The sequence below is a fragment of the Siphateles boraxobius genome, unplaced genomic scaffold, assembly GCF_051911475.1.
Source record: "Siphateles boraxobius isolate OS27281-9 unplaced genomic scaffold, OSU_SipBor_1 130, whole genome shotgun sequence".
NCBI classification, from domain to species: domain Eukaryota; kingdom Metazoa; phylum Chordata; class Actinopteri; order Cypriniformes; family Leuciscidae; genus Siphateles; species Siphateles boraxobius.
The window spans coordinates 13,944,340-13,971,735 of NW_027508734.1; the positions used below are offsets into that span (position 1 = coordinate 13,944,340).

The window sequence follows — 27,396 nt, forward strand, 5'->3', positions numbered from 1 at the left end:
TTCAAAGAAATAGGTGAATTGTAAACCAACTCAGTGGGTGATACAACTACCGCTGGGTAAAATAACATTTAGCCTTGTTAAACGCATTACAAGCAACCCTTGTCAAAGAGTATTCCCATCAGAGCTCTAAAGTTGGGATGCCAACCCACCCGACCCCCGCTGGCTCCAAAATAAAATCGCAGCTCGCTTTCACAAACAAATAATGTGGCTTCGTTGTACCGTAACCTTTCACCTCGTCTCCTGTGAAGAAAATAAAGCAGCTTATAGTGGCGGTCCCGCATCTTTGACAAGTGTATGAACAGGAGCTCTATTCTTTCTAGAAAAGCCAAGGGCAGACTGCTACGCAATAAATTGCAGATTCATATTCCTGTTTTGTTGAGCTCTGACAATCCATATTTCATTTACCTTGTTAAAGGAGAACTTGGCAACACCATTTCTTCGCTGATTTTCACTATTTGTTGTCGCATATTGTCTCAACGAGCTCCCCCTACAGCCGTGAGGCGTATATTTCACAACACTGTCATAAAAAACTCACTTGCGGCACCTTCTCTCCTTTCTACCGCTGCTCATGTGCATTTGTTATTATCGGAGCCGGCCGACTTTATCGTGTGGAGCTATGTCTACCGAGGGGGGTAATACATCATACACAGTATCATATGGCGTGTGTGTTAATGTCGAATTGCAGTAAAGCAGTTTGTGTTTCTCGCTCGTTCTCGCTTCTCACGAGACTTCCTATTTCCAATTTAATGGAACGTTAGTCCCCATGTTGCAAGGTTGGTTTTCCGCCTGGGAACGCTGGGGGGAGCGGGGAAAGTCACCATTCTCACCAGAACAGGTTATTTAACCATCCAAATGATTTGTAAATGGTTTTATTAAGTTGAAATAGTTGCAAAGTTACCCTTTAAGAGACAAAAGAAGCCAAGTACCCTTTTCAGCTCTATGCTTCTCCCTATAATATAAACAAAATTAGATAATCTGCCCGTGGGCGTCATTATCTGCAAAACAACTAGATATCAAGTATGAAACAGAAAGCCTAGTTTGTCAATTAGGTAAGTGTCAGCTGAGGTGCCTCTCTATTAGCATCCTAGGTTAATCCTAACATTGAGTAATAGTAGTAGAGACTACATTATTTTTTTTATATAAATCCTCACTATATTTTGCATTTGTTAAGTTTACGTCTAAAACAAATGTCTTATTGTCTTGTTTTATTCTCAAGAAAATGTACCCTGTTTTAAGTATATTTAGATATTCATAAAAATGTAGGCCTAATGTTACATTTTGCTTCTCAAGTAAATATTGTCTCAAGGATTTTTAGATATTTATAGAAAATAAAAATGTTGCGAAATTTTGCAACCCCTTGAGGTGATGAAAAGGAAATGATTATTAAAATCATAAAAATCTCAAATAAATAAAAACAATCAAAATAAAACCAAAAAAATATATAATATTTTTTATTTGTTTACTCGCACGTCACATGACCATTAACTGATATTAAAGAACCATGAACATGCAACTATGAAATAGTAACGTAAAATCTCAGGGGTATTTGACAAAAAGTTTGTGAATCCCTGAACAAACATAAGTATTAAGTCTTCATCTCAAATTCATCCATCAACCTTGTCAATAGAAAAATAATTTTTGTTTTTGTTTTCAATATTTACAATTTTGAGTAAATATTGTGCATCAGTCAGGCATTAAGCATATTGTAGATTTCCTTTTTCAGGCTTTCTTCCGTCTTAAACCATCCTAATTGCCATCAGTGTGATTTATTTTTTCTTATCCCACTGGCATAAATCCCACTGGCATTTTTTAACTTCTTAAAGGGGTAAGAGAAACTTAATTCAGGAATAGATTTTTCTTGCTTTTTAGATATTTTTACTATTATTACTTTTTCACTGATTTTTGAGTAAATATTATGCACCCATAGTTCTATCGCAATGTTGTTTGAAAATTGAGGGAACAAATTCCACCGGCCATTGTTCAAGAGAAACAAAAGACTGTTCATTCTATCAAAATTAATTCTATGAATTTCATAGCAGACTCATTATGGATGTCTTCAAGCACACACAACTTTTGTCCTGAAACTCACCAGCAACCCGTTGGAGCCGTGGATGGTGACGCATCGGGAGAAGGAGTGATGAATGGACAGGTCTTTCACATAAGTAGGTGGGTTGTAGCCACCCTTGTCATCCACGTCCCCATTCATATGGAAGTGGACAGGATAGTGACCCATAGACTGCTGCCCCATATGCTTCATCTCCACCCCTGCCACATGCACCGCATGGAAACCTCGCTCCACCTGAAGAAAAAACACAGAGATAGGAAAATGACACTCCTTTGTGCTATTTCAGATACCATTTTCATATCCTAAAAAAGATAAAACATTTTATTTGTTTACCTGCATGTCATGTGACCGTTAACCAACATCAGAAAAGTGTTGTTAAATTATTGAAATATTAAACACAAAATCTTAACACATTCAGACCCTGCGTCCATTACAATGGACATCACATGTCAGCCTCCTTTTTTTTTTACTTCTGGAGCATTTCACCTAGTTTAAACCCTGCAGTCCATGAGATTGGACGTTTGTCATCCAATCAAATGGCAGTAAAGCTCTGCATGTAGTAATTAAAAAAAAATACACTTCATTGAAGAGAAGCATGGCAGCACTTCACTCCAAGCACAGAAGCAAGCAACATTTTCTATGGTTTTATTGACATTTTTTATATATTTTTGCCATTATTTCATAGTTTGTATGTAAAATAGAAAGATTGAACTTATTAATTAAAGTTAAAAATCGATTGTAGAATTGCACGTTTTAAATCAGGATTTTTTCAAATGTGTCTGTCCATTAGAATGGACAGTGGGTTCGAAAGCCTGTTACTGAAATCACATGTCCAGTAATGCTGATTGAAATTTCTTATATAAAAAAATCTCTATCACAGTACCAATACATTTTTGAAACTTTTTCATATGCAGAATATACAGTTCTTGAAGTGCTTGAACATATAGCTGATGGAAATATCTCAGATGTTGACTTTATGTGGAGTGAGGAGGAAGATGGAGATGTAAGAAAAATATCCGTATTTAAAACTTTATAAAGTAAAATAACTAGCTTCCGGCCAAACATACGGTTTTGACTTCAATCTAAAGCGCAACTTGAATATGAATATTTTTCATATTTTATTTTATATTAATATTTTTTTATGGATATGCACTTTTATGATGGATAGATGCACTTTTATGATGGATAGATGCACTTTTATGATGGATAGATGCACTTTTATGGACTTTCAAAACAGAAACAACCATTCACTGCCATTATAAAGCTTGGAAGAGCCAGGGCATTTTTTTATATAACTCTGATTGTATTCGTCTGAAAGAAGAATGTCATACACACCTAGGATGGCTAGAGGGTGAGTAAATCATGGGATAATTTTAATTTTTGGCCAAAAATTATATTTGTCATCACTTACTCACCCTCATGTTGTTCCAAACCTGTATGAGTTTCTTTATTCTGCTGAACACAAAATAAGATATTTTAAAGAATGTCGGTAACAAGACAGTTGACAGTAGCCATTGACTTCCATAGTATTTTTTTTCCTACTATATATTTTCCTAATAACTATATTATATTATTATAATATAATATTATCATTACTAGAAACTATTTTGAAAATTACAATAATATTTAGCAGTAATGTATCAATATAGATATTACAGTACAATACCGTATAATTAATTACAGCAGAAGCAGACCAAATTACGAAATACAGTAAAAATACAGTAAAGTACTATTTTGTAGTTTACAGTACTGATCTTGTGCACTGTAAAGTGAATTACACTACAGTTACTGGAAATCGAAATACAGTAACTTGCTGGCAACCGTGCTGCCAGTAATGTACTGTAAAAATACAAGAAAACAGAGAAACAGAGAAATTGTTTCAAAGATGCACACTGGAAATGACTCTAACGTGAATGCATTAATTGATTCCTAGGTTTATTTTGTTATGAATAAACAAATGTGCGATCTATAAAGCAAAAACCTTACAATTAAAGTTGCAATGTTATAATGTTCAAGTTTTTGATCTAAAAAAAAGAAAGATGCACACAGAAAATGACTTTAATATGACCATATTGATTGATTCGAAGATATTTAGTTTGTTACAAACAATGTGCAATCTGTAAAAACAAAAACCTCAAAATTAAAGTTGAAATGGTATACTGCTGAAAAGTTTGACCTTGAGAAAAAGCTTAAAGTATAAACCAACAAATTTTATGTTTATTAATTTATTTCATGTTGGTACATTTTTGGGAAGTACACCTGTTTTGACCTGACGTCCATTGGAATGGACAAAAAAATTTACAATGAAAGACAATATTTTTTTTTTTTTTTCATTTGGTCTCATTAATAGAAGCCTCATGAGCTGGGAAAATGTACTTTTATATTTTTCAGAAACTTGAAACATAATTCAGGTCTGAAGGGGTTAAAAGTACAGTACTTCTGTCTGAGTGTTTGGCATGGTAATAGTTATGACAAAGTTGATATATTCCACCAAGACCAAACATATCAACAATGCTGCTGCTGCTGTTGGTTATCGCTGCTACTGCTTTTTAAACACACTATCATTATTTATGTGCTACATAAATTCTTATTATCACAGAAGTACTGGGATTAAGGTTTATAGTAGTATATATAAACACTGATGTTCACAGTAATTTAAACATTTTAAATAGTTTAGTTGTCTGTTCAGAATCCTGGAAGAATAGTGATCTCTATCTAAAAAACAAACAAACAAAAAAAACAACATCATTCTCAATTTATCCAGAATGGTACAGCTCTACTTTCTGCAATTTTTTATTTTAATGGACAATGATATTAATATCCGGGTGATCTGATTACAAGTGGTCACAGGGTCTATGCAAGTTGTGCTTCTTAATATAGAAATTTGAAATCTGAAACTCGAAAATCTAGATGAAAGAACATCAAAAGTGGAAGATGTAAATATCATCTCACTTTCAGAATAAGACTGGAGACGTGCATACCAGTATATGTGTGAATAAATGGACGGGCGGGAAGTTAAAGGTGTCATCTAGATTGATTTCCTCTCTTCTCTCATTCTCGCACTTCTTGCAGAACGTTCGCTTTCAGATTTCTTGGCTGCCTTTTTTTGTGACCTATATCACGTCGTTTCAAGTCAAAGAATGTGAAATATGTTGCACGTCATATCTTTGCGAGGCAGAAGAATGCAAGTAAAACTAAGATGATTTGACGTTTCCCAAGGGAAGGTGGCAAACTTTGGCTCCAATTAATGTCTTTCATCCATTGGACAGCCAAATGTACAGTTTCACCCTGGCCAGATATTTCTCTAAATGTTTCATAAATTAGATTAGTCGCCTGGCAAATATCATGAGAATGTGACAGCACGGCTTTAGAAGGGCGGTTTTTATGACCTCCCTTGTGGTTGAAGGCCATAAACACAACCCAAAATTGTTCGATCAGATGTTAAGTGTGTCAGTTGGTTCATTGCTGTAGACAAGCAGGCTGAACATGTTTTCGCATGGGTGTGTGAGTGAAGAGCACTTTAGACTGCATGTTGACCCTGGCTGACCCTTTACAAACACAGATACAGCTTAAGTTAATTTGCTGAACTCAGTCTAACACTATATAGAAAATAATTTATAGGGGCTTTCGCTCCGGACATACCTTTTCATAGTCCCTGAACTATTGTTCCCAGATTTTGGCGTTTTCGTACAAGGAACTACGAACGATTTTAGTTCTAGGAACTTTTGGAGGAACTAATTTAGCTCCTACTTCAGAGTAGGATCTAAACCAGCACTATAGGAACTACCAGATATGTTAGTGTACGCTGATTGGCCGAACACAGGCGAAACACCAGCACCCTCCATTTAAAAAAAAGCTGTGTAAACAAACAGACTATTGCCTATATATTTACTCCAGAAACTAACCCTACGAACACGGAAATCAGCGATAGACGGGCCTCTTAACCTCTAAGCTAAGGACTGGATATCAACCACACGGCATACGCTAATACCTTTTCACATGCAGTCTACTTTCTATGTATAACAATTCTATCTAATAACGTATAAGACAGGACTTTTAGACAGATCGTAAACTAATGAACACGGAGAATGCGAGCAAAGCGAGCTCAGGCTCTGACGTTCTCAGCGCCGTCAAAATAAAGGTCTGTTGCACAGTCACAATGAAAGTCATAACGACAAGCGTGGCTTACGTCACTTCAGAGTTCCTGCTGGCGTGTCACGTCCAGTGTAGACAGCATCTCTGATTATAATGGGTTCTATTTGCTGTTTTTGCGGCATGCTGTGCCATTAGCGTCTGGTATAGACACTATGATACAGGTTTAGAATGACATGAGGTTCAGTGGGATAACATAATTTTTATTTTTAGGGTTACTATTCTTCAAATAACAGAATTATTTGTACTTGTTTTAATATTTATCCCTTCTAAAATCATTACTGCAAGGTAGCTTGTGTCAAAGGTAGTTTCTCCACAACTTGAAAGACAGGATGGCCTAGTTGTTGCATGTGGAAATTTCTTCTTGAGTGGAGAAACGGGCCAACCTTCTCCATGACAGTGAAGGTGAGGAGGGGAAAGGAACAGTCAGATCTGGGCCAATTACTAGAGAGGTCAGCCGCTTGAGTCGCCTCATCACGTACACACACGCACACACACACACGGATACTGACAGGCCTTTAGCAGGAGACAAAGCCAAAAAATGTCCGTACTGGTTGTGTGACAGAGTGTTAATGTCTAGCTAGGTGTGCCATCGCTGCAATATTTCACTCTGAGGGTGTTAACAAACATGGTGAGATGAGCTAGTGGATGGAGGCATTAAAGGCAACTGTAGGTGGTACTTAATACAGAAATGCTTGTTTGAAATGACAGGAGGTTCAGATTACCTTGAGATGTCCACCAAACGTATCAAAAGAGAAGAACTTGCAGGCTTCGTTGCCATAACAGGTTGGCTCCATCTCGCCTCTGATCAAAATGTTGCGAGTCAGCAGTCCGACCTCTGCCCGCATGTCCACACCGTCCACCTCCTCTCCTATGTGAAGGTACGCTGGTTTACCTGGAGGACGCACGCACACAAACATACACACCATTCGTGCGATTGCTTACGAGGACTTTAAATGACTTAATAAGACACATAACAGCTACAAGTGCATGCACTACTTACTTTATGCAAGCACTATATACGTAGGATAAATCACAATACAGGATTTACCCTATTATACTTTATCGACACGAATTGATAGGTCAAACAGCAAACAGCCACCCACAAATAGTCTATAAATAGGCTGTCTTTCAGTTCACATGTACATTGGTTAAATTACTCATCAGGCTACAGAAGAATACCATAATTCCTCCGTTCAATTAGGCTTAAGATATCGAGAGTCACGCAGACCTATAACAACCCAGCCACAACACATCATTGGGAATAACATGCCTTACCTTAACACAGAATGGATTTCAAGGATCAATGGCCTCCAACGTTTATATTTTTTCTACGAATCTTTGAGTTAACATGTACTAAACATGATTGGAATTTGCACCATAGCACCACCACACCAAGAATATATGACAAGAATGTCATGTATAGTTATCTTTATTGAAGTGAATTAGGTTTAAATCGCTGTCATGCATTTATTTTTGCTATTTTACACATAATAATCCACGATGATCACATTACACAAAACTGAAATTGCATGTCAAAATAACATTGTCAATATTTTTTGAGACCCCCCAAAATTTCACAAATCACGTTTTCAGGGGAGCCCATGTCTTGCCTTGTGATCTCCCTTGCGGTGACCGAGCTCTCCCTAGCTCCCCCCTAGTTCGCTCCCATTATTCTTCAATTTATCTTCTTTTGTGTTTCACAGAAAAATATTCACTTCTGGTCTGGCTTTTAGCCCAGTCTAACACTGTGTAAGTTATAGCATTTGAAGCAGAACAACAATATTTTGTGTATATGTACCAAGAAAAATTTCCATACAAAAGTATATTTCATTGCAGTTTACTGCCATCCCTAAAAATAGTACTAAAAAAGCAATCATATTTGGATATGCATCATGGTTACTGTGGTGAGGGGGACGTGGTTCTCGCGGCGTCTGTAGTGAGAGACGAGTCAATGAGCTGTGCGGTGAGTAAGTAGGTCAAGTGCAGATGATGAACACCTGTGTCTGATTGCAGTGATTGGCGTGGGGAGACCGATAAAAGCCACACAGTGGGAGAATGCTAGAGAGAGAGAAGGGACTGGAACTCGTGCGAGAGCTGTTCAACTGAGAAGCTGAGACCTTATCTATACCGATGTGGAGAGAGAGTTTTGTGGACTGTGTTGTGCTGTAGTCAGGCTACGGTGAATGCGCTGTGTGCGTGCCTTTTTGTTTTGTATGATTCTGAGTAATAAAAGCCGTACGAGTTCCAGTTTCGCCGACCCCGTCTTCTTCTTCCCACCACACTACTCTGAACATTATTACACTGGTGCCGAAACCCGGGAAGAAGGAGACTGCCGCCGCCATGCAGAACCCGTCAGCATCGCCATTTGCGGAGATCATCCAATCACTCGCGGCTCTTCAAAGGGAACAACATCAAGCCCTGCTGAGCGTAAAGGACGAGCATGAGCAGCGCTTTCGGATGCTGCTCCAAGGCCAGCAGGAAGACCACGAGTTGTTCCGGAGCTGTTAAGACCGGGAGATTCCAGCCACCCCCTCTCACGAGTCGGCCTCGGCCCCGCCGCTCACACTGGGGAAGATGGGTCCACAAGACGAACCGGAGGCGTTCCTGGACCTGTTTGAAAGGTCGGCCGAGGCCCGGGGGTGGCCCAAAGGAGACTGGCCCCTGCGTCTCATCCCGCTGCTATCCGGTGAGTCGCAGATTGCAGCCCACCAACTGCCAGTCTCGAATCTCCTGGTCTATCAAGACCTGAGACGCGCCATTCTTCAGCGGGTCGGCCGGACCCCTGAACAGCACCGGCAACGCTTCAGGTCCTTGACCCTAGAGGAGTCCGGCCGGCCCTTCGTGATGGCGCAACAGCTCCGGGACTCCTGCCGCAGATGGCTGATGGCCATGGGAAGCGACGTCGAGAAGATTATCGACCAGGTGGTACTGGAGCAGTTCATTGGAAAGCTGCCCAAGAAGACTGCACAATGGGTCCAGTGCCACCGCCCGACGTCGCTGGACCAGGCCATCCAACTGGCGGAAGATCACATGGTGGCGTGCTCTGGGGTCGGCGAGCCCCTACCAGCTGTCTCTCTCTCTCCCTCTCTACCCCCTCTGCCAAACCTGTTCCCCTTCCCAGGTCTCGAGGAGGTCTGGCGCCCAGACCAGCGCCGAGGTGGAGGTCCGGATGGTCAGGGGATACCAGTTCCCCCGGGAGGGCCGCTCCGAGGGGGATGCCTGCTGGGGATTTTTCCACCCTGGCTCCGGTGGTGCCGCTCTCCCCACGTCAATCCCTTGGCCAGCTTCCCGCCGCTGGGACAGCGGTAAAGCCTGGGCCGGCCTGTTGGCGCTGTGGAGACCCGGGACATTTTATTGACCGGTGTCCATTGATGGAGGTGGGGACGCTGGTTCGGGTCCCCGACGCGCCACGGGCCGCCCCCGATCAAGCTGGCCTGTACCAGATACCTGTGAGTGTCAAGGGGGGTACTTATCAGGCTTTGGTGGATTCAGGGTGTAACCAAACCTCCATTCATCAAAGCCTGATTCAGTCTGGGGTATTGGATAAAAGCCGCATGGTTAAGGTTCGGTGTGTTCACGGGGTGGTGGTGAGCTATCCTTTAATGTCGGTGGCGATTCTATTTAGGGGACAAAAACATAATGTAGAGGTAGCAGTTAACCCGCACCTCCGGCATCCGATAATTCTGGGAACTGATTGGCCAGGCCTTGGGAAGTTATTGGGGGTTTTATGCGCGGATGCCTCTTGGGGAAAGAAGTAGAAGGGGAAGACAGCGGTGGTTCAGGTGGGAGATACTGTAACGGGGCCTCTGGGTACTGCTATAGGGGAAGAGAGCTCTTTAGAGAGATCTATTCTCTCTGAGCGCGATGATTTTCCCCTAGAGCAGTCCCAGGATGAGACGCTAAAACATGCATTTGATAAGGTCCGTTCTATCGACGGTCAGGTACTCCACCCGAATCAACCGCTCTCTTACCCCTATTTTTGCGTGATTAAAGACAGGTTGTATCGGGTGACCCAAGACGCCCAGTCAAAAGAAGATACAACACAGTTGTTAGTTCCTAAGAGCCGCCGGGAAATGCTTTTTCAGGCGGCTCATTGTAATCCAATGTCCGGACATTTAGGGTAAACGGCGACACTAAACCGTCTCATGGCCTTATTCTTTTGGCCGGGCATTCACAAGAATGTGCGCAGGTGGTGCGCTTCTTGTCGTGAATGTCAGTTGGTTAATCCACCGGCCAACCCAAAAGCACCTTTGTGCCCCCTTCCGCTGATGCAGGTCCCCTTCGAACGAATTGGCATGGACCTCATCGAGCCATTAGAACGGTCGGCACGAGGGCATCGTTTTGCGTTAGTCTTAGTGGATTACGCAACACGATACCCGGAAGCAGTCCCGCAACAGGCCGACCTCGCGGCGTCTGTAGTGAGAGACGAGTCAATGAGCTGTGCGGTGAGTAAATAGGTCAAGTGCAGATGATGAACACCTGTGTCTGATTGCAGTGATTGGCGTGGGGAGACCGATAAAAGCCACACAGTAGGAGAATGCTAGAGAGAGAGAAGGGACTAGAACTCGTGCGAGAGCTGTTCAACTGAGAAGCTGAGACCTGATCTATACCGACGTGGAGAGAGAGTTTTGTGGACTGTGTTGTGCTGTAGTCACGCTACGGTGAATGCGCTGTGCGCGCGCCTTTTTGTTTTGTATGATTCTGAGTAATAAAAGCCGTACGAGTTCCAGTTTCGCCGACCCCGTCTTCTTCCCACCACACTACTCTGAACATTATTACAGTTACCATCATTTTTTGGATGTACCATGGTAAGACCAGGTAAATACCATGGTGCATGAATGTTGTGATCATTACCACGTGACACCATCACTGTACAGTGGTACCACAAGACAATTTTTTATAAGAGATGAAACAAACACGTGTCTACGGCTAGAATTTTTGCCAACCATAGACGGATCTGTCAATCAATCGCTATATGGCTTGTGTGCCTTCCTCCTCCTTCAGAAAAAGTCAGTCTCACACATAATATATGAAGTTCTCAGAGTTTCTGGACACCGCAAGTTCTATAGTAGGACAGATACTTTAGTAGACATACTGAGAAAAAGAGATTAAAAGAGAAAAAATACATGCAGAAATATATAAGAAAAGCTGAGAGAAAAATAGGCCTAATGAGAAAGAGCAAGGCAGACAATTCTTGAGTTATCATATATTTTGGGGGAATTTCATGGCTTAAATTGGAGAAGGCGTAGAGGGACAGAGAGAAAGAGAGAGATGTCATTCCACCCTCAGACATTCTTCCAGCCTGACCCAGATACTGGGCTGAAGAGGCTCCGAGACTCAGAGCTCATCTGATAATCACAAACAGGGATGCCCAGCTCTCTCGCTTTCCACATCATCATTCCCGACAGGTCCCGAGAGACTGGGCCATGTTGACAAATTGCTCATCCTAATGGATAAGATGCCTCTCAATTCTCATTTATTATTTTTTAAAATGACTACAGTCACTATACGATTGGACCTTGAGATATTTGTCTAACAGATTCTGTCTGGCACAGGAGCAGGACATGGAGGAAGAGACCCGGAGGAAAGAGAAATCACTTTCACACAAGATTTATTTAATATCTCAATTGCTTAAGCACAAAGAGATATTTGTCTATGTACCTAAGTGATCTCTAAGTCTTCGGGGTATGCTCAGATATGCTCAATTTATTTCATTTATATTTCTAATCAAATTCTCCCTATTCACTTAAAGGCAGGGTAGGTAGAATTCCCCAAAAATACTTTTTTCCAAATTTGTTTAAACTGTCTTTATATATCAATGCATAATTAAAATGTAAGTACTCTGGTAAATAAATTATTAAAATCGAGTGTCTGTAGTCCTCTCAGGACTGTAATAAACACAGCTCATTATTCCATTCGGGAGGAAAGAAATGATTGGCTGGGGCGACTGTCACTCTCCCTCACTACCATAGATACCACCTCTGCTGATACAGGAGCAGCCCAAATGCACGCACCTGTTTGAAGAGGCACGGAAGCTAGTAATAACAATTATGGCAGAGAAAGAACAGTCAAAATTCTCAGTACCTGCATATAGAGGCAGCAAAGTCAAACAAGTTAAAAAAAGGAAGACAGTATTTGAAAAGGCTATGAACAAAAAGTCTTTGGAAAAATCAAGAAATCATTCGAGAGTCAATATCGGCGTGGCTTTCCAGCGGTGGTGACAATTGAGAGATCTCAAGGGGCTGAAAAGTGACTCCATTATGGCTTTATTTCTGCTGGACAGGTAATCTTGCTGTTTTCATTTTGATGGCATTTATTTTTTCATGAAGCATGTATCACTAGCACACGTAGCTACCTAATATAGCTACCTAACATTACGTAGCATAACTAACATTACACTGGCTTAGCTATGATAGTGTAACTTTGGTGTCGACTGGTATAACGTTACTGTTAGTGAGCCAGGGTTGAGACGATAAATAAGCAATAGGCCTATGTGCAGTTGAAAGCTGTTTTGTTTAATTTCGCCAAATCTAACTTTAGGTTAAAAAGTTTAGGGGATCCATTTTTATACCTAGCTTTACCCTCTGCCTAAACTTTGTTCCTATGTTCACCGTGAACTCTACCTGCTCCGTTTTTTCACGTTTGTAAAATAAGTTGAAATATACTTGCAAAGTTACTTATAGAAGAATGTCTGCTGGGGAGCATACAAATAAAGTGTTATCAGATATTAAGCAGTCTCTAATGACTGCTAGTTGACATGCAGATACAAAGTTACTTATAATTAGTAGAATGCCTAAACGACAAACAAAATGAACAAAAGCAGTTCATCAAAGGCCCTGTTTACACCTGGTATTAAGATGTGTTTTAGTCGATTGGGTAATAAGTGGACGATGCCATATACAGTTGTAAACGGGGTCTAAAACGTTTTGAGGTTGTCCACTTTCAAACACTTCCAGAGCTAGTCGAAAATACAGGATTTTTACTGTAGATGATCATGTGGTCGAAGGAGTTCGAACAACCACAAAATACCATCTGCACTCCACCTACTGATCTAATGCATAAACATTATAGGAAGAAAGCTAGCCAGACGGGATTTAAACTTCATTGGCTGAAGACCTAAATTTGTTTTGAAGACAAAAACGTACCAAGCACAAAGTTCTTTTTTTAACATGCACTCAAGCATTCGCCGTGTTCATGTGGCTATCAGAGGAGAAACGAAAGCTGCTGTTTTCCGCATGTTTTTCCGTCTTCTTCCGTATGTTTTTCCACGAGCTTATTTCGTTCATTGGATGGAAAGATCTGAAAAAGCCAATACATTTACAAACCCATAGACCCTACCCTCGAATAAATCAGGACAGAAGTGGTTGAAAGTGGGCAAAAGAGACAGATTAAAACACCAGTTGTAAACGGGTATGTGTCTGCCTCGTCTTCTGATCCGATCGACCAGAACGCATCTTAATACCAGGGTAAACAGGGCCAAATAGCCAACAATATTCATAATATACAATGCCAGGTTTATTAGACAATTAAACTAGGAAGCGAGCTAGAGAAGAGGAGAAATGCAGAGAAAAAGAAGGCTTTTTGGGGGATGTTATGAAGGTTTTAGAAATAAAGATGGATTTTGCATCCCGACTGTTTTAACAGTTTATTCAGAAGAAACAGCAGTCTGCAGCTGTCTAATTGTTGTGCACCATTTTATTGGCTGCATGCTGACAAGATGAATGTAAATTTATTGTAATCACACACCTCCGTCTATCCGCTCGCTTAAAAAAAACATCAAATGAGCTGATGCCCAGCTGGCACCAAGCAGACAGATGAGAAAAGGGTGAAAGTTCAGAACAAACAAGGGTCAACAGATTGCAACTGCTTCCTGCTTCTGTCTGGCCACCAATGAGGAAAAGCAGACAGATGGGTTTCTTTCTATCACCACACACAATTCAAATTGTGTAGCTCTGTAAGCACAGCACATTTGGTGCTTTTTAAAATCACATTTTCACAATTACAACTTTTATAAGAAAAATCACAATCAGATATTTTCTGGTTGGTTGTGCATTGCTAAATGTTGATAAATTAAAATGAGGATCATCTGTTCAACTGAATCATGAGCGATTTCAAAAGAATGATTCACTCACTATTCATCCTGTGCATTGAGATGCTGAAGACAGTGTGAATAGATGAGATTTTCTAAAAAATAGGATGGAAATAAAGCGTACAACTACAGACACTCACAATCCTCATACACACATGCACACACTCGTCCTGTGCCACTCCACATCCACACCCACAGAACAAACATACTTATACTCCACCAAAACACATCAACACCTAATCCACAGTCAAGCAAAAGCACTCACCACCCATCAACACCCTGCTAAATAACACATACACACAGAATGATGCTCCATCAACACATGATGCCATATACTTATGAACGAATGTAATGATCCAATCAGGGTGGGAATGATGGGCGGGTTGATCAAGAGAATTTGACATTTGTGATAAATTAATAATAAATAAATAACATTTACAGTAATGCACTTAAAATAGAAGCATATTTTTGTTAAAAAAATTATATTAAATCTTCTGTACAAAATGTATGATATTTAGGCTTTAAAGAAATTACCCTTTTAACAGTGAGACTGGGAATACTTTTGACAAATGAACTTGAACTACTTATGCATTCTGGGGTATATTCATAACAAAGTATGCAAATAATGCAGTGCTAATTGACATAGCCTTTATTACAGTAACATACTGCATGTTTTCTGCCTTATTCTGTCATAAAAAAAAATCCTTATCAAGTGTTAGTGTCTTTAAAAACACATGCTATAAACGAGGAATTGGTTGAAAAGTGAACCTTTGAGTCTGGACCAATATGTGCAATGGAAAAAATGACCCATGACCTGAGACTGAAAGCACAAAAATGTAAAATACAATGGTGGAAATGAACTTGTTATGTAACTCTCTCAAATGTATGAAGGAAATGGAAGACCTGTATTTGTAGCACCCTACTAGTTGTTTTCTTTTTTTTGTTGTTGTTGTTGTTCATTGTGAAATTTAAGAAATGCAACAAAAAAAAGTGTTTGTAGCACATAAACCAATCATAAAATTGTCATTAGGAAAATATAGGAGATATTATTTCCAATTATTATAACATGATAGAACACAAATTGTTCGTTATTGTTCAGCATTGTATTTGATTCCTTAGCCAGTTACAAGCAAGAGATAAAAACCTGTCAATTAGTCAAAGGTCAGAAACAAATGTATTACACTTGACATTTCTGTCCCCCTCACTTCTGAAATGATGGCTACTCCGCTGACCTTATTGCAGTGCATTCAGGGATTGTTTTCTATAAATTTGGTCTAAAGGTGGCATGTCAGAAGACAGAAAAATCACGCTGCCTACCTTTCTCAACAGCCTTTCATGTTGTAAGTGCGCCTACGACGCCTCAAAACACTTCCACTGTGTGATTCGCACACTTACAATCGAGCTCGTTTCTAATGCAGAGAAAGAAAAAAAAGCACGCACATTCGCTCAGCATGAAAGAAGCATCTCAATAGACAACTGAAGAGGATTAAATGAGTTTCCTCAGGGCTGGAAAACTGTCTAATGGCTTTTATAGCAGTCTTAAAGTGAGAAAGCATCCTACATTTCCGCATCAGAGACAGAAACACAGAGAGACAAGCATTCGCCATCAATCTCCTGTGAGAGCATCATTAGCGCTGTATCAGCAACACGCATCTTTGCGTTCGTCGTGATGAATACACCCGGCGCTTTGTTTTTATGACATCTTCCCTTGTTTGCGTCGCCCACTTGCAACACAAACCTGCTCTAATCGTGCAGGCAGTCGAGACAAATTACGACCCGACAGATAATGAATGTGCGACCTCTGCTCTGCCGAGGCAGGGAGGTCTTAGTGCGTATACACAGGCTTTTTAGAGCGTAAACACATGCGCATGCACACATTCAGGCCTTGATTTCTAAAACAGACATGTATTCTGTGCCATTAAGGTCTTAATTACAGGCTCTATTGAAAGAATTGCCACATTCACACACACCGAAAAAGCCAGGGGTGCTGGCAGAAAGACGTGAGCAGACTTTCAATGCGGTACGAGTTGTGTCCATCCTTAATTAGTGTGTGTGTGTGTGTGTGTGTGTGTGTCTGTGCGCGCGCAATGAGTCACAGTGACATGCCCACAAGCTAAGCAGACCTTGACCTGTACTCTTCAGCACCATCACAGGGATATTCATGTATAGAATAACAGATCATTATCTTTAATTCAGTTATGGAGCGAACTGTGTTCGAGGTGAGATGTTAATTCCCATTAGCAGGAGAGACCAGCTGAGAACAAAGACACTGCTTGCACATAATACACATGCAATTATTACCAAAACACATTTGCATTTCATTGTGAAGCTACTGCTATTGCTCATACGTACAATTAGTTGTCTGAACAAAACACTAAGTAATTAACTTTGGTGTATAACTTGTTCTGGAGCGTTTGTGATACTTCAAATCCCATGAACTGACATTGAAGAAGGAAGCTGAGTCACATAGAACAGAATATCAAACGCTTTTCTCACAATGAACAGAAATTACTCAAATCCAGTCTGAAGGACTGACTTGCCATGGTCAATTTGCAAATAATATTTGTTTAACTTCTACTTTGGTTAGGTGACTCAATGTGACTTAAGTGACAATAAAAATTTATACTACCGTTTAAAAGTTTGGGGTCAGTAAGAAAGAAATTAAACATTTTATTCAGCAAGGATGCATTCATTTGTCAAATGGGACACTAAACACATTTATAATCAGTGGTGTAACTTTGTTTTAAAAAGTGGGTGGGCACTTGTAGAAAAAAATTGTATTACGATGTCCAGAAATCAATTTCAAAAGTAAACAGAATTTAATGTATCAACGCATGTTTAATGTGACAGTTTCATTCTTACATGTACAATGATACAATTTATTGTTAGTCCCAAGATACTTCACGTTAGTGAATAAATACATAGATATGCAATCAGCATATAGATTGACGTTACAATCGCACTCGTCTGTGTGAAGACTGTGCACGAGTCTAAAGAGGACATTGGCAACAAACACTCAGCATGATTTCAAAAACAACACATTCAAACGCCAGAATGCCTCTTATTTAGGACAAATTAATGTCAACTGGATATGTTTCACTCGCATTAGGTATATATCCATGCAGCGAAATGTTTCAAAAAAGTGGCGGGGACAATATCGATCCTGGCAAAATGTGGTGGGGACATGTCCCAACCGTCCCACCTGCAAATTACGCCTATAATGTTACTAAAGATTTCTATTTGAAGCAACCGTCACGTCTGTTTGTGTTAGCCTAAATTTGATGAGTCTCATGCCTGTCACATTAAGTCTACTGAAGGCGAGCTGGAGTTGCGAACCCAATTACAGTCTATTAAGTTGCATTTGTATTAACAAAATACAAAAATAAACTTGACTTCACTTGACAAGCATGAGACCCACCAAAAGCAGATTGACATTAAGTTTTCTATTCATCAAAAAATCCTGAAAAAGCAAAATTTTCACAAATATATTACACAGCACAACTGTTTTCAAGATTGATAATAATAAGATATTTTTAATTGATAATAATAAGAAATATTAGAATGATTTCTGAAGGATCATGTGACACTGAAGACTGGAATAATGATTCTGACAATTCAGCATTGCATTACAGGAATAAACTATATTTTAAAATATGTTGAATTAGAATCCAGTTTTGATTGCCAAAGAATACATGTAATGATATAATGTACTCTACATTAAAAGTTTGAATGCACTATACTGTAAGTCACTTTAGATAAAACTTGCACGTACACATCTATTCAATGTGTGTCTTTTCATCAGACAGATGTTTACCCAAACATGACAATTAAAATAGAAGATGTTTTCCAGATGACGCACATCTTTATGCATCTATAGACATTTTGAAGGGGAACTATTATTTGGATGGATGACACAGCTGAAAACTTAACTGACAAATATAATCATATTACACAGCCATCCACATCTCATTATGACTTGGCAATGAAAAAACAAATGCCAGCATTTCCAAAATGCAATGGTTTTGTACAACTAACTGTCATGGTTTTTACATTGTGATTCACAATCGTTCAAGTGAATCAGCGCAGTTTACCTGCACAAACCCCCACAGAGCAACAAGCAACTTCTACAGGGACAGGAATAGACATTATTGGGGTTTAATAAACAACAGCTTTGTCTGGTGGCATGAGTCACTCCGCTGAAGTCTTAAGGAACGAGAAAGGAGCTGACTTGGCTCTTAAAATAGAACCATCCCGTCTGCCGAACAGAGAGCTGTCACAAGAAATGGGGAGACTTCATGATGAGGAATTAACAATGGAACAGCTGGAAATGCTTTTAATGATGTTGAAAGTTGTTTTGGAGAGAGACAGAGAGTGAGAGATGAAAAGACAGATGAGAGACTAAAATAGATAGATTAAATCAAGAGTGTGAAGTATGGAAAACAACAACAAATTCTGAGTAACAAACTGAGATAAATGTTTTCCTGCATACACAAGCACATTTTCCAGAAATGTCCCCTTCACCCATTGGGGGACATGTTCCCTTGATGGACAGTTATTTAGGGCTTATTCAATCAACTGGCTCTGTGTGTCCAGGCAGTAATGCCATTATTTTTTGGCAGCACTACACTGTCGCTATGGTATTAAAGTGCTGCGTAACACGAGAATGAACCTCATTGGTTCTTGCTGAAGCTCAAACGTGCTACGTAACACGAGAATGAACCTCATTGGTTCTTGTTGAAGCTCAAACGTGCTGCGTAAGACGAGAATGAACCTCATTGATTCTTGCTGAAGCTCAAACGTGCTGCGTAATACGAGAATGAACCTCATTGGTTCTTGCTGAAGCTCAAACGTGCTGCGTAACACGGAATGAACCTCATTGGTTCTTGCTGAAGCTCAAACGTGCTGCGTAACATGAGAATGAACCTCATTGGTTCTTGCTGAAGCTCAAACGTGCTGCGTAACATGAGAAGGAACCTCATTGGTTCTTGCTGAAGCTCAAACGTGGTCCGCATCACGAGAATGAACCTCTTTGGTTCTTGCTGAAGCTCAAACGTGCTCCGTAACACGAGAATGAACCTCATTGGTTCTTGCGGAAGCTCAAACGTGCTGCATAACACGAGAATGAACCTCATTGGTTCTTGAGGAAGCTCAAACGTGCTGCGTAACGAAAGAATGAACCTCATTGGTTCTTCCAGAAGCTCAAACGTCCTGCGTAACACGAGAATGAACCTCATTGGTTCTTGCTGAAGCTCAAACCTGCTGCGTAACACGAGAATGAACCTCATTGGTTCTTGCTGAAGCTCAAACGTGCTGCGTAACATGAGAAGGAACCTCATTGGTTCTTGCTGAAGCTCAAACGTGGTCCGTAACACGAGAATGAACCTCTTTGGTTCTTGCTGAAGCTCAAACGTGCTCCGTAACATGAGAATGAACCTCATTGGTTCTTGCGGAAGCTCAAACGTGCTGCATAACACGAAAATGAACCTCATTGGTTCTTGAGGAAGCTCAAACGTGCTGCATAACGAAATAATAAACCTCATTGGTTCTTGCAGAAGCTCAAACGTGCTGCGTAAAACGAGAATGAACCTCATTGGTTCTTGCTGAAGCTCAAACGTGCTCCGTAACATGAGAATGAACCTCATTGGTTCTTGCGGAAGCTCAAACGTGCTGCATAACACGAGAATGAACCTCATTGGTTCTTGAGGAAGCTCAAACGTGCTGCATAACGAAATAATAAACCTCATTGGTTCTTGCAGAAGCTCAAACGTGCTGCGTAAAACGAGAATGAACCTCATTGGTTCCTGCTGAAGCTCAAACCAGCTGCGTAACACGAGAATGAACCTCATTGGTTCTTGCTGAAGCTCAAATGTGGTCCGTAACACGAGAATGAACCTCATTGGTTCTTGCTGAAGCTCAAACGTGCTGCGTAACACGAGAATGAACCTCATTGGTTCTTGCTGAAGCTCAAACGTGCTCCGTAACACGAGAATGAACCTCATTGGTTCTTGCGGAAGCTCAAACGTGCTGCATAACACAAGAATGAACCTCATTGGTTCTTGAGGAAGCTCAAACGTGCTGCATAACGAAAGAATGAACCTCATTGGTTCTTGCAGAAGCTCAAACGTGCTGCGTAACACGAGAATTAACCTCATTGGTTCTTGCTGAAGCTCAAACGTGCTGCGTAACACGAGAATGAACCTCATTGGTTCTTGTTGAAGCTCAAACGTGCTGCGTAATACGAGAATGAACGTCATTGGTTCTTTTTGAAGCTCAAACGTGCTGCGTAAGACGAGAATGACCCTCATTGGTTCTTGCTGAAGCTCAAACGTGCTGCGTAACATGAGAAGGAACCTCATTGGTTCTTGCTGAAGCTCAAACGTGGTCCGTAACACGAGAATGAACCTCTTTGGTTCTTGCTGAAGCTCAAACGTGCTCCGTAACACGAGAATGAACCTCATTGGTTCTTGCGGAAGCTCAAACGTGCTGCATAACACGAGAATGAACCTCATTGGTTCTTGAGGAAGCTCAAACGTGCTGCGTAACACGAGAATGAACCTCATTGGTTCTTGCTGAAGCTCAAACGTGCTGCGTAACACGAGAATGAACTTCATTGGTTCTTGCTGAAGCTCAAACGTGCTGCGTAACACGAGAATGTGTGATCACGTCAAGTGATCAAGCACGTCAAGTGATCAAGCTCGAGCTTCTGTTTACCACAACTGATGTGTGAGTTGATGAATGTTTATATGTGAATAAATTCGATCTGTTCATCATATTAGGCGATCTTCTCTTCAGAAAATTTTTGACTAAACCGCTCAATTCATATGGATTAGTTGTACAGTCTCTTTATGAACTTTATGAAGCATGACTTCATGAAGTGGTAGTTGCGTAGCTGTCAATGGAGGGACATATCTTCATTTGTGTTCCGAACGAACCAAAGTCTTACGGGTTTGGAACAACATGAGGGGGTAATTACCGACAGAATTTTAATTTTTGGTGGAACTAACCCTTTAAGGGCATTGGAGCACTTATGAAAAATTATTGAAAAACAAATAATAGTGTTAATAAATGGGTATAAGCATTTAAAAATAACATTTCTAATGCATTCAGCAAAAAAAAAAAAGTAATTTAGTTTTGTGCTGTTATTCTTTATCTTTGACAACTCTTGGCATATAAAAATAGCTGAACTATCTTACACTATCACACAAAGATATTTTCTTTTAATAAGATTGCTTGATCTATGATTATGTGTCCTCTTTTAAGTATTTAATTTATTTCATATGCAAAAGATGTGCAAGAACAACATAAAACATTGGCCTTAAAACAAAGAAAACATGATGGAGCTGACATAAGAAATAAAGAGGCAGTGTCTGAAAGAGGAACTGGCTTGCTGTTACTTGACAGGGACAATTACACTGATGCCCCGCATCTTAATGCATGGAAAAAGGAAAATGCTCTTCGGAAAATCCTCAATGAGAAAACTAAATGTCAAAGCAAAAACTGCTTATTAAATATGAGCAATGCTTGGCAATGACACAGGAAAGTAACCGAGCGTTCTAATTTCTCATGGAATTATGGATGCATGTGGTCGATTTGGAGACTGGCTGTGTTTAAAACAACATGCTTTTCATACCATACTGCATAAGACCTATTACTTAAGTACAGTATACAGCCCAAGTTACAGAAACATTCGAACTTTAGGCTGGAATACACTACAAAACTTTTGCCCGTATTTTTGAGTACAAGTCCATCAGGCTCATGTTTTGGCATAGATTTAAACCCTGTAGTGAATATTTGGTCTCACATTAAAATCAAATAAACTAGAAAGACATTTTTCAACTACTCATGAACAGCTTGAAGCCATCAACATTGAGAGGAACAACACTGACTCTTCTTCCTGTAAAAAGCTGTCTGCAAGTTAGGGTATTCCGTGCAAAGTTACTTCTAACAATTCTTGCTAATTTCCTAACCAGTGATTTGTGATTAAAGTGGGTACGACCATTAAAAGACCACTAAATATTTAGCCATTTTTGGCTTGGCCCTTTTTTTTGCCCAGGAGTATACGCTACTTCCCAGACATTTCATGACCCGACAAAACGAGTGCCGACCAACGCCAACAGATGCCTACAGGGGTAACACACTTTTCGGACAGAACCTAGAAAATCACCTTGCGGGATTCTTTTAAAAACTCTCTTCCCATAAATTTTGCGTCTGAAAGGGAAACTCCTACAAATGCATATGCAATAAGATCAGCCGCAAAAATAACTGTGTCCGTCCACGCCTTTTCAGCGCTAATTCTTCACTGTGTGTCAAGTCACATTGATTTATATTGCGCTTTTTACAATAGAGATTGTTTCAAAGCAGCTTTACAGAGATAACGCAAAGAAAATAATGCAAAAAAGTTTGTTTTCAGAAGAAAACATCGTCACAGTCCAGCTTAAGTAAGTTCTGTGATGTTTCATTTTTGTTTTAAAAAAGTGTGTCTTTAGTAAATCCTGACAGTAGCTTTTTTAACGCAAAAAGAGGATTTGCACTGGCACAAGCTGTTAGTAAATCTGGCTCAAAGTGTCTGTTGCTGTCTGTCGGTGCAGTGTGAATTGGCCTCCAGACTTAGGATGGCACGTTTCTGTAATATGGCCTTTGGCAACTAAACTGCAAGGATCAGCAATGCTATACAGCGCTAACATTTGTTATGCAAGTGTAATATAATCAACAGAAAAGCTTCAGAAATACTTTACTGTGCCTGTAACAGATTTTCTTAGGGGTCGTTCACACAGAACCCTTTTCCATTCCACTAGACTACTTTACCATTGTTTTTCAATGTAAGTGCTAGACGGAAGTCTTGAAAAGTTGCACTCGGGTCTCATGTCTTTTGCAGCATCTCACGCATGACAAAGCGTTCTAAAAACACAGAGCTCAAGTTAAAAGAAGATCCACTTTTAAAAAACACGTCTCTATACCTTGTGCTTTGTTTGTTCCATTGACCAGAGTTTTTGCTGATAAAATTTGCTGTGATTTGCTTTTATTTTCTTAAAGACCATTTTTAGATGTTAAAATACATCCAAAAATTGACTCATTCCGAGTTTAAATGAGTAAATGAGTCCAGCGGAAGTTATAAAAATGACTAACAACACTGGTCCATTGACCAGCGTTTTTGCTGATGAAATTTGCTGTGATTTGCTCTTACTCACTGATGCATTTTATTTTCTTAAAGACCATTTTAGATGTTAAAATACATCAAAAAATTTACTCTTTTCGAGTTCAATTGAGTAAATGAGTCCAGCGGAAGTTGTAAAAATGGCTAACAGCAGCTTTAAATGATTACAGACAATGTAGGCACTTCTCATACTTTGTTCAAACATCTGTAATGATTTTCAGTGCAAAACATCACATAAGAATCAAGAATCTAGATTCTATCTGTTTTAATTTTACGTCTGGCACGCATCAGTAAAAAAAAAAAACACTGAAAAAAAAATGTTGTTTGAGGTAGAGATGAGGACTGGAGTGATGGGATCTGTCAGCAGATCTGAGTCATTGCACAAATAATAAGGGGAAATTGTTTAAAAAATGCCAAAGTACATTGTGTCCTTTCTGTGAGCAGAACAGTTGTGCCTGCATGTGTTTAGCATGAGCAGGTAATAGGACGCTGTTCACACCATGACGCTTTCAGAAAGACAGCAATTATCGCTGAGATTTGGAAGTTGACTGCAGACGTGCTTGTTTTGCACAATTCAGAGCTTTACATCTAACTCATTGTTTTACTGTGAAATAAGACAAAAAATACAAGACTAAAACACACAAGACTCAAGTGACCGACTGAAAAAGTGATAGCAAGACAAATGTTCTAAAACTAAAACTAACTAAAATTTAAGTAATCTTTACAAAAACTTGATCAAAAACAACACCATATTGGAGAAGTTAGAACAATGTTTATTATAAATATATATTCAATCCAAAATCTTAATAAAAATAGTTCATTCTTAAAGCTGCAGTAGGGAGTTTTGAGAAAATGTTGACTTAGCCTGAAAATTTGAACAAGCACAACTTCCAGGTCCAACCCCCTTGCTCTCTGCTGCACTACAGCCCTCCCTCCACAGCTCCTCCCCCACAGCGGAGCCTGCCGTGAACGCGCAGGCTAGTAAGCAGGACCACCGATGACGGCGGATTATAAACAGTTACGGAACATTCACTAATAGAATTTTTCGGTTCGCGTACCTACCCAAATGGATAAGATAAAATAAAAATTCTGCATCAAAATTTACAGACAAGTAGTTTGTTTAGGCATGGTTTGTAAGGAATTACAAACCTGCGCACATATATTCAAACGCACATAACTATAGAATCAATTCTTAATGCGCATGTGAACGCCATCAGCGTCTATCACAGGTTCACGTTTAAAGTCTGTTTGTTTAGAGAGAACGGTGTCGTCTTAGCGGCCCCTAATTTAATAACAAATGATCATTTAGACGGAAGTGAATCAATCAAAACTAACTTTAGCTGGAAAAAACATTTTTCAAGAGCCCTATAAAACCAAACCAATCTCTGTTACCTTAAATTATATCTTTATCTCTGTAAAGCTGCTTTGAAACAATCTACATTGTTAAAAGCGCTATATAAATGAGGATGACTTGACTTGACTTGAATAGGGACGAAACATCAACAATATGCTTTACATTGACTATGGCCTGCCCATACTTTGACTACAAACTTGGTCCTCAAATCAATATGTATTTTGCAATACATGTAACTTTATAACGTTGTACAGATGTCCATGACTTTCTTTCTTCAGTCGAAAAGAAATTAAGGTTTTTGATGAAAACATTCCAGGCTTTTTCTCCATATAATGGACTTCAATAGGACACAAACGTTTCATGGACCAAATGACAGTTTCAGCGCAGCTTCAAAGGGCTTTAAACGATACCAGGCGATCAATAAGGGTCTTATCTAGCGAAACGATCGGTCATTTCAAAAATAAATAAAAAACTTTAAGTTTTATAAGCACAAATGCTCGCCTTGCTCTGTTCTTTGATGCACGTTCGTGATCCTGTTCGAACTCGTTCATCAAAATGAACAAATCTTTTTTCGAGTCATTTGTTCGTTTTTATGAACGAAATGACTCCGAAAAAGACTCGTTCAAAATTAATAAAATCTTTTTTCGAGTCATTTCGTTTGTTGAATATACGAAATGACTCGAAAAAAGATTTGTTCATTTGGATGAACGAGTTCGAACAGGAGAGTCACGAACGACGGTAAGCGCTAGCGCTGTGCAGGAGAGGGGTGATCAGCGCGTACACGAGCGTGATTGACACTGCTTAGACATTCCTCCTGGCTCTGATTGGTTGTTTCTGACCGGGAGCGATGTATTTCTGCAAATGGCAATAGGACCACAGGGAGGAGCCAGAGGAGCTTGATTTTTTCACAGATTATCTGTCTCATATTCTACTGTCAGGACATAATGACAGTTTTAACAAATATTTGTTTACAAAAGTTACCTACTGGAGCTTTAAGTTAATTCACTACGATGAAATTCATCATTCACTTTGAAGGCAGCTGCTATGTAGCCAGCAAGGCAGTTCACTAGGGTTTGGAAAAGAGAACAGTAAAAAAAAAAAATGCAGCAAATACTGCAAATATAGCCACTTCACAAAAATATGCTTTGTAATCCCTTATGAAATTCAAACCTACCTTAATTCGACCCAACAGCTGCATCAGCAAATATATTTTTGTGCATGGAATGCACTCTTTCAGATTTATACAAGTCACTCTTTATCCAGGGATATGCCAAATGCAAATATCAAACTGAAAACTGAGTTTAAGGTGATTTGTAGAACATCTTGTCTGAGGTTGGCCATAATGCTGGGTGGACTCAAATCTCTGGGGACCTTACATTGAGCAAAGTATACCACAGTTATCAAAATAAGTGGATTTACCATGGTATGTATGGATTAGACCATGCATGCATGGATGTAATATTTATGATAGGCCTAGTGTATCACAATACAGATTGGCTGTGTCTGAAACCAAAGGCATCTTCTTGAAGACAGTGTTTTAGTGCACTACAACATCTTGTCAAGAGAGCTTGAGATATAACTAATCAAATAATTAATTCAATTTACAAAAGCGGTTGTGACAAAGAGTTAAAGGATTAGTTCACTTCAAAATATAAATTCTGTCATCATTTACTCACCCTCAAGTTGTTTTAAACCTGTATGAATTTCTTTCTTCTGTTGAACACAAAAGAAGATATTTTGAAGAATGTCAGTAATCAAACAGTTGATGTATTTGACTTCCCCATTGACTTATTTTTACTACTATGTGTTCAGCAGAAGAAACTCATACAGGTTTGAAACAACTTGAGGGTGAGTAAATGATGACTGAATTTTCATTTTGAAGTGAACTATTCCTTTAATAATTCTTTCCAACCAACCACTGAATCACACGCACAGGATTGTATAATCATAACCTTGTTCATATTACAACAATAAAAGTAATTTTTAAAGGTCAGATCTACAACCACTTTCACAGTGGACCAGAGAGGGCTGGGTTTCAGCCAGTGTTTCCAAAAAGTCATTGTTTCAAACCAGAGAATAATGCCTCAGTACCTGTGGTGAGTGAGTAAAAGATCACTGTAGCAGGGGAAAACCTTCCTAGATGGGAGGTTTGGTGAGAAAGAAACCTTAGGAGGTTTCTTAGGTCTCTCCTCTCAGAAAAGAGTGAATCATGTAACCACTGAGGTTCTGCTTCAATAAGTCGCTGGTTTGCTAGCCAAAATAAACCTGAACTGAAAACTGAAAATCAATGTCAATATTGTGCAGAGAACTATTTAATCTTCTTTGATAGTTTTTGAAAACAGTGCTGTCAGAAAGCACCCCATTGATTTCTGCTCATTCCACTGAGCTGCAAAGTCATACTATTTGGTGTATTTATGAAGAATTATAAGATGGTTATTTTGCAAATAAAAATCAGAAAATTAACCTAAACTGGGTTAGGTTATCTTGAGAGATTGTCATGTGTAAAAACTAAACATAAGCAATGCATCTCAACTGGTTTGGCTAACCCTAACCAACAAATTTGTTTAGCCTGTAAAATA

The 27,396-nt window shown here is 39.6% G+C and overlaps 1 protein-coding gene across 1 annotated transcript in view; it reads right to left on the reverse strand.

Moving 5' to 3' along the window:
- cemip (cell migration inducing hyaluronidase 1) overlaps positions 1–27,396 on the reverse strand; it is a 138,230-nt gene that overhangs the window by 19,377 nt on the left and 91,457 nt on the right. The window contains exons 12-13 of the mRNA XM_077227984.1: positions 6,943–7,112; positions 2,090–2,299 (exon numbers count right to left, since the gene is read on the reverse strand). Coding sequence (XP_077084099.1) covers positions 2,090–2,299; positions 6,943–7,112 — 380 coding nt within the window. The remainder of the gene's footprint in view (positions 1–2,089; positions 2,300–6,942; positions 7,113–27,396) is intronic.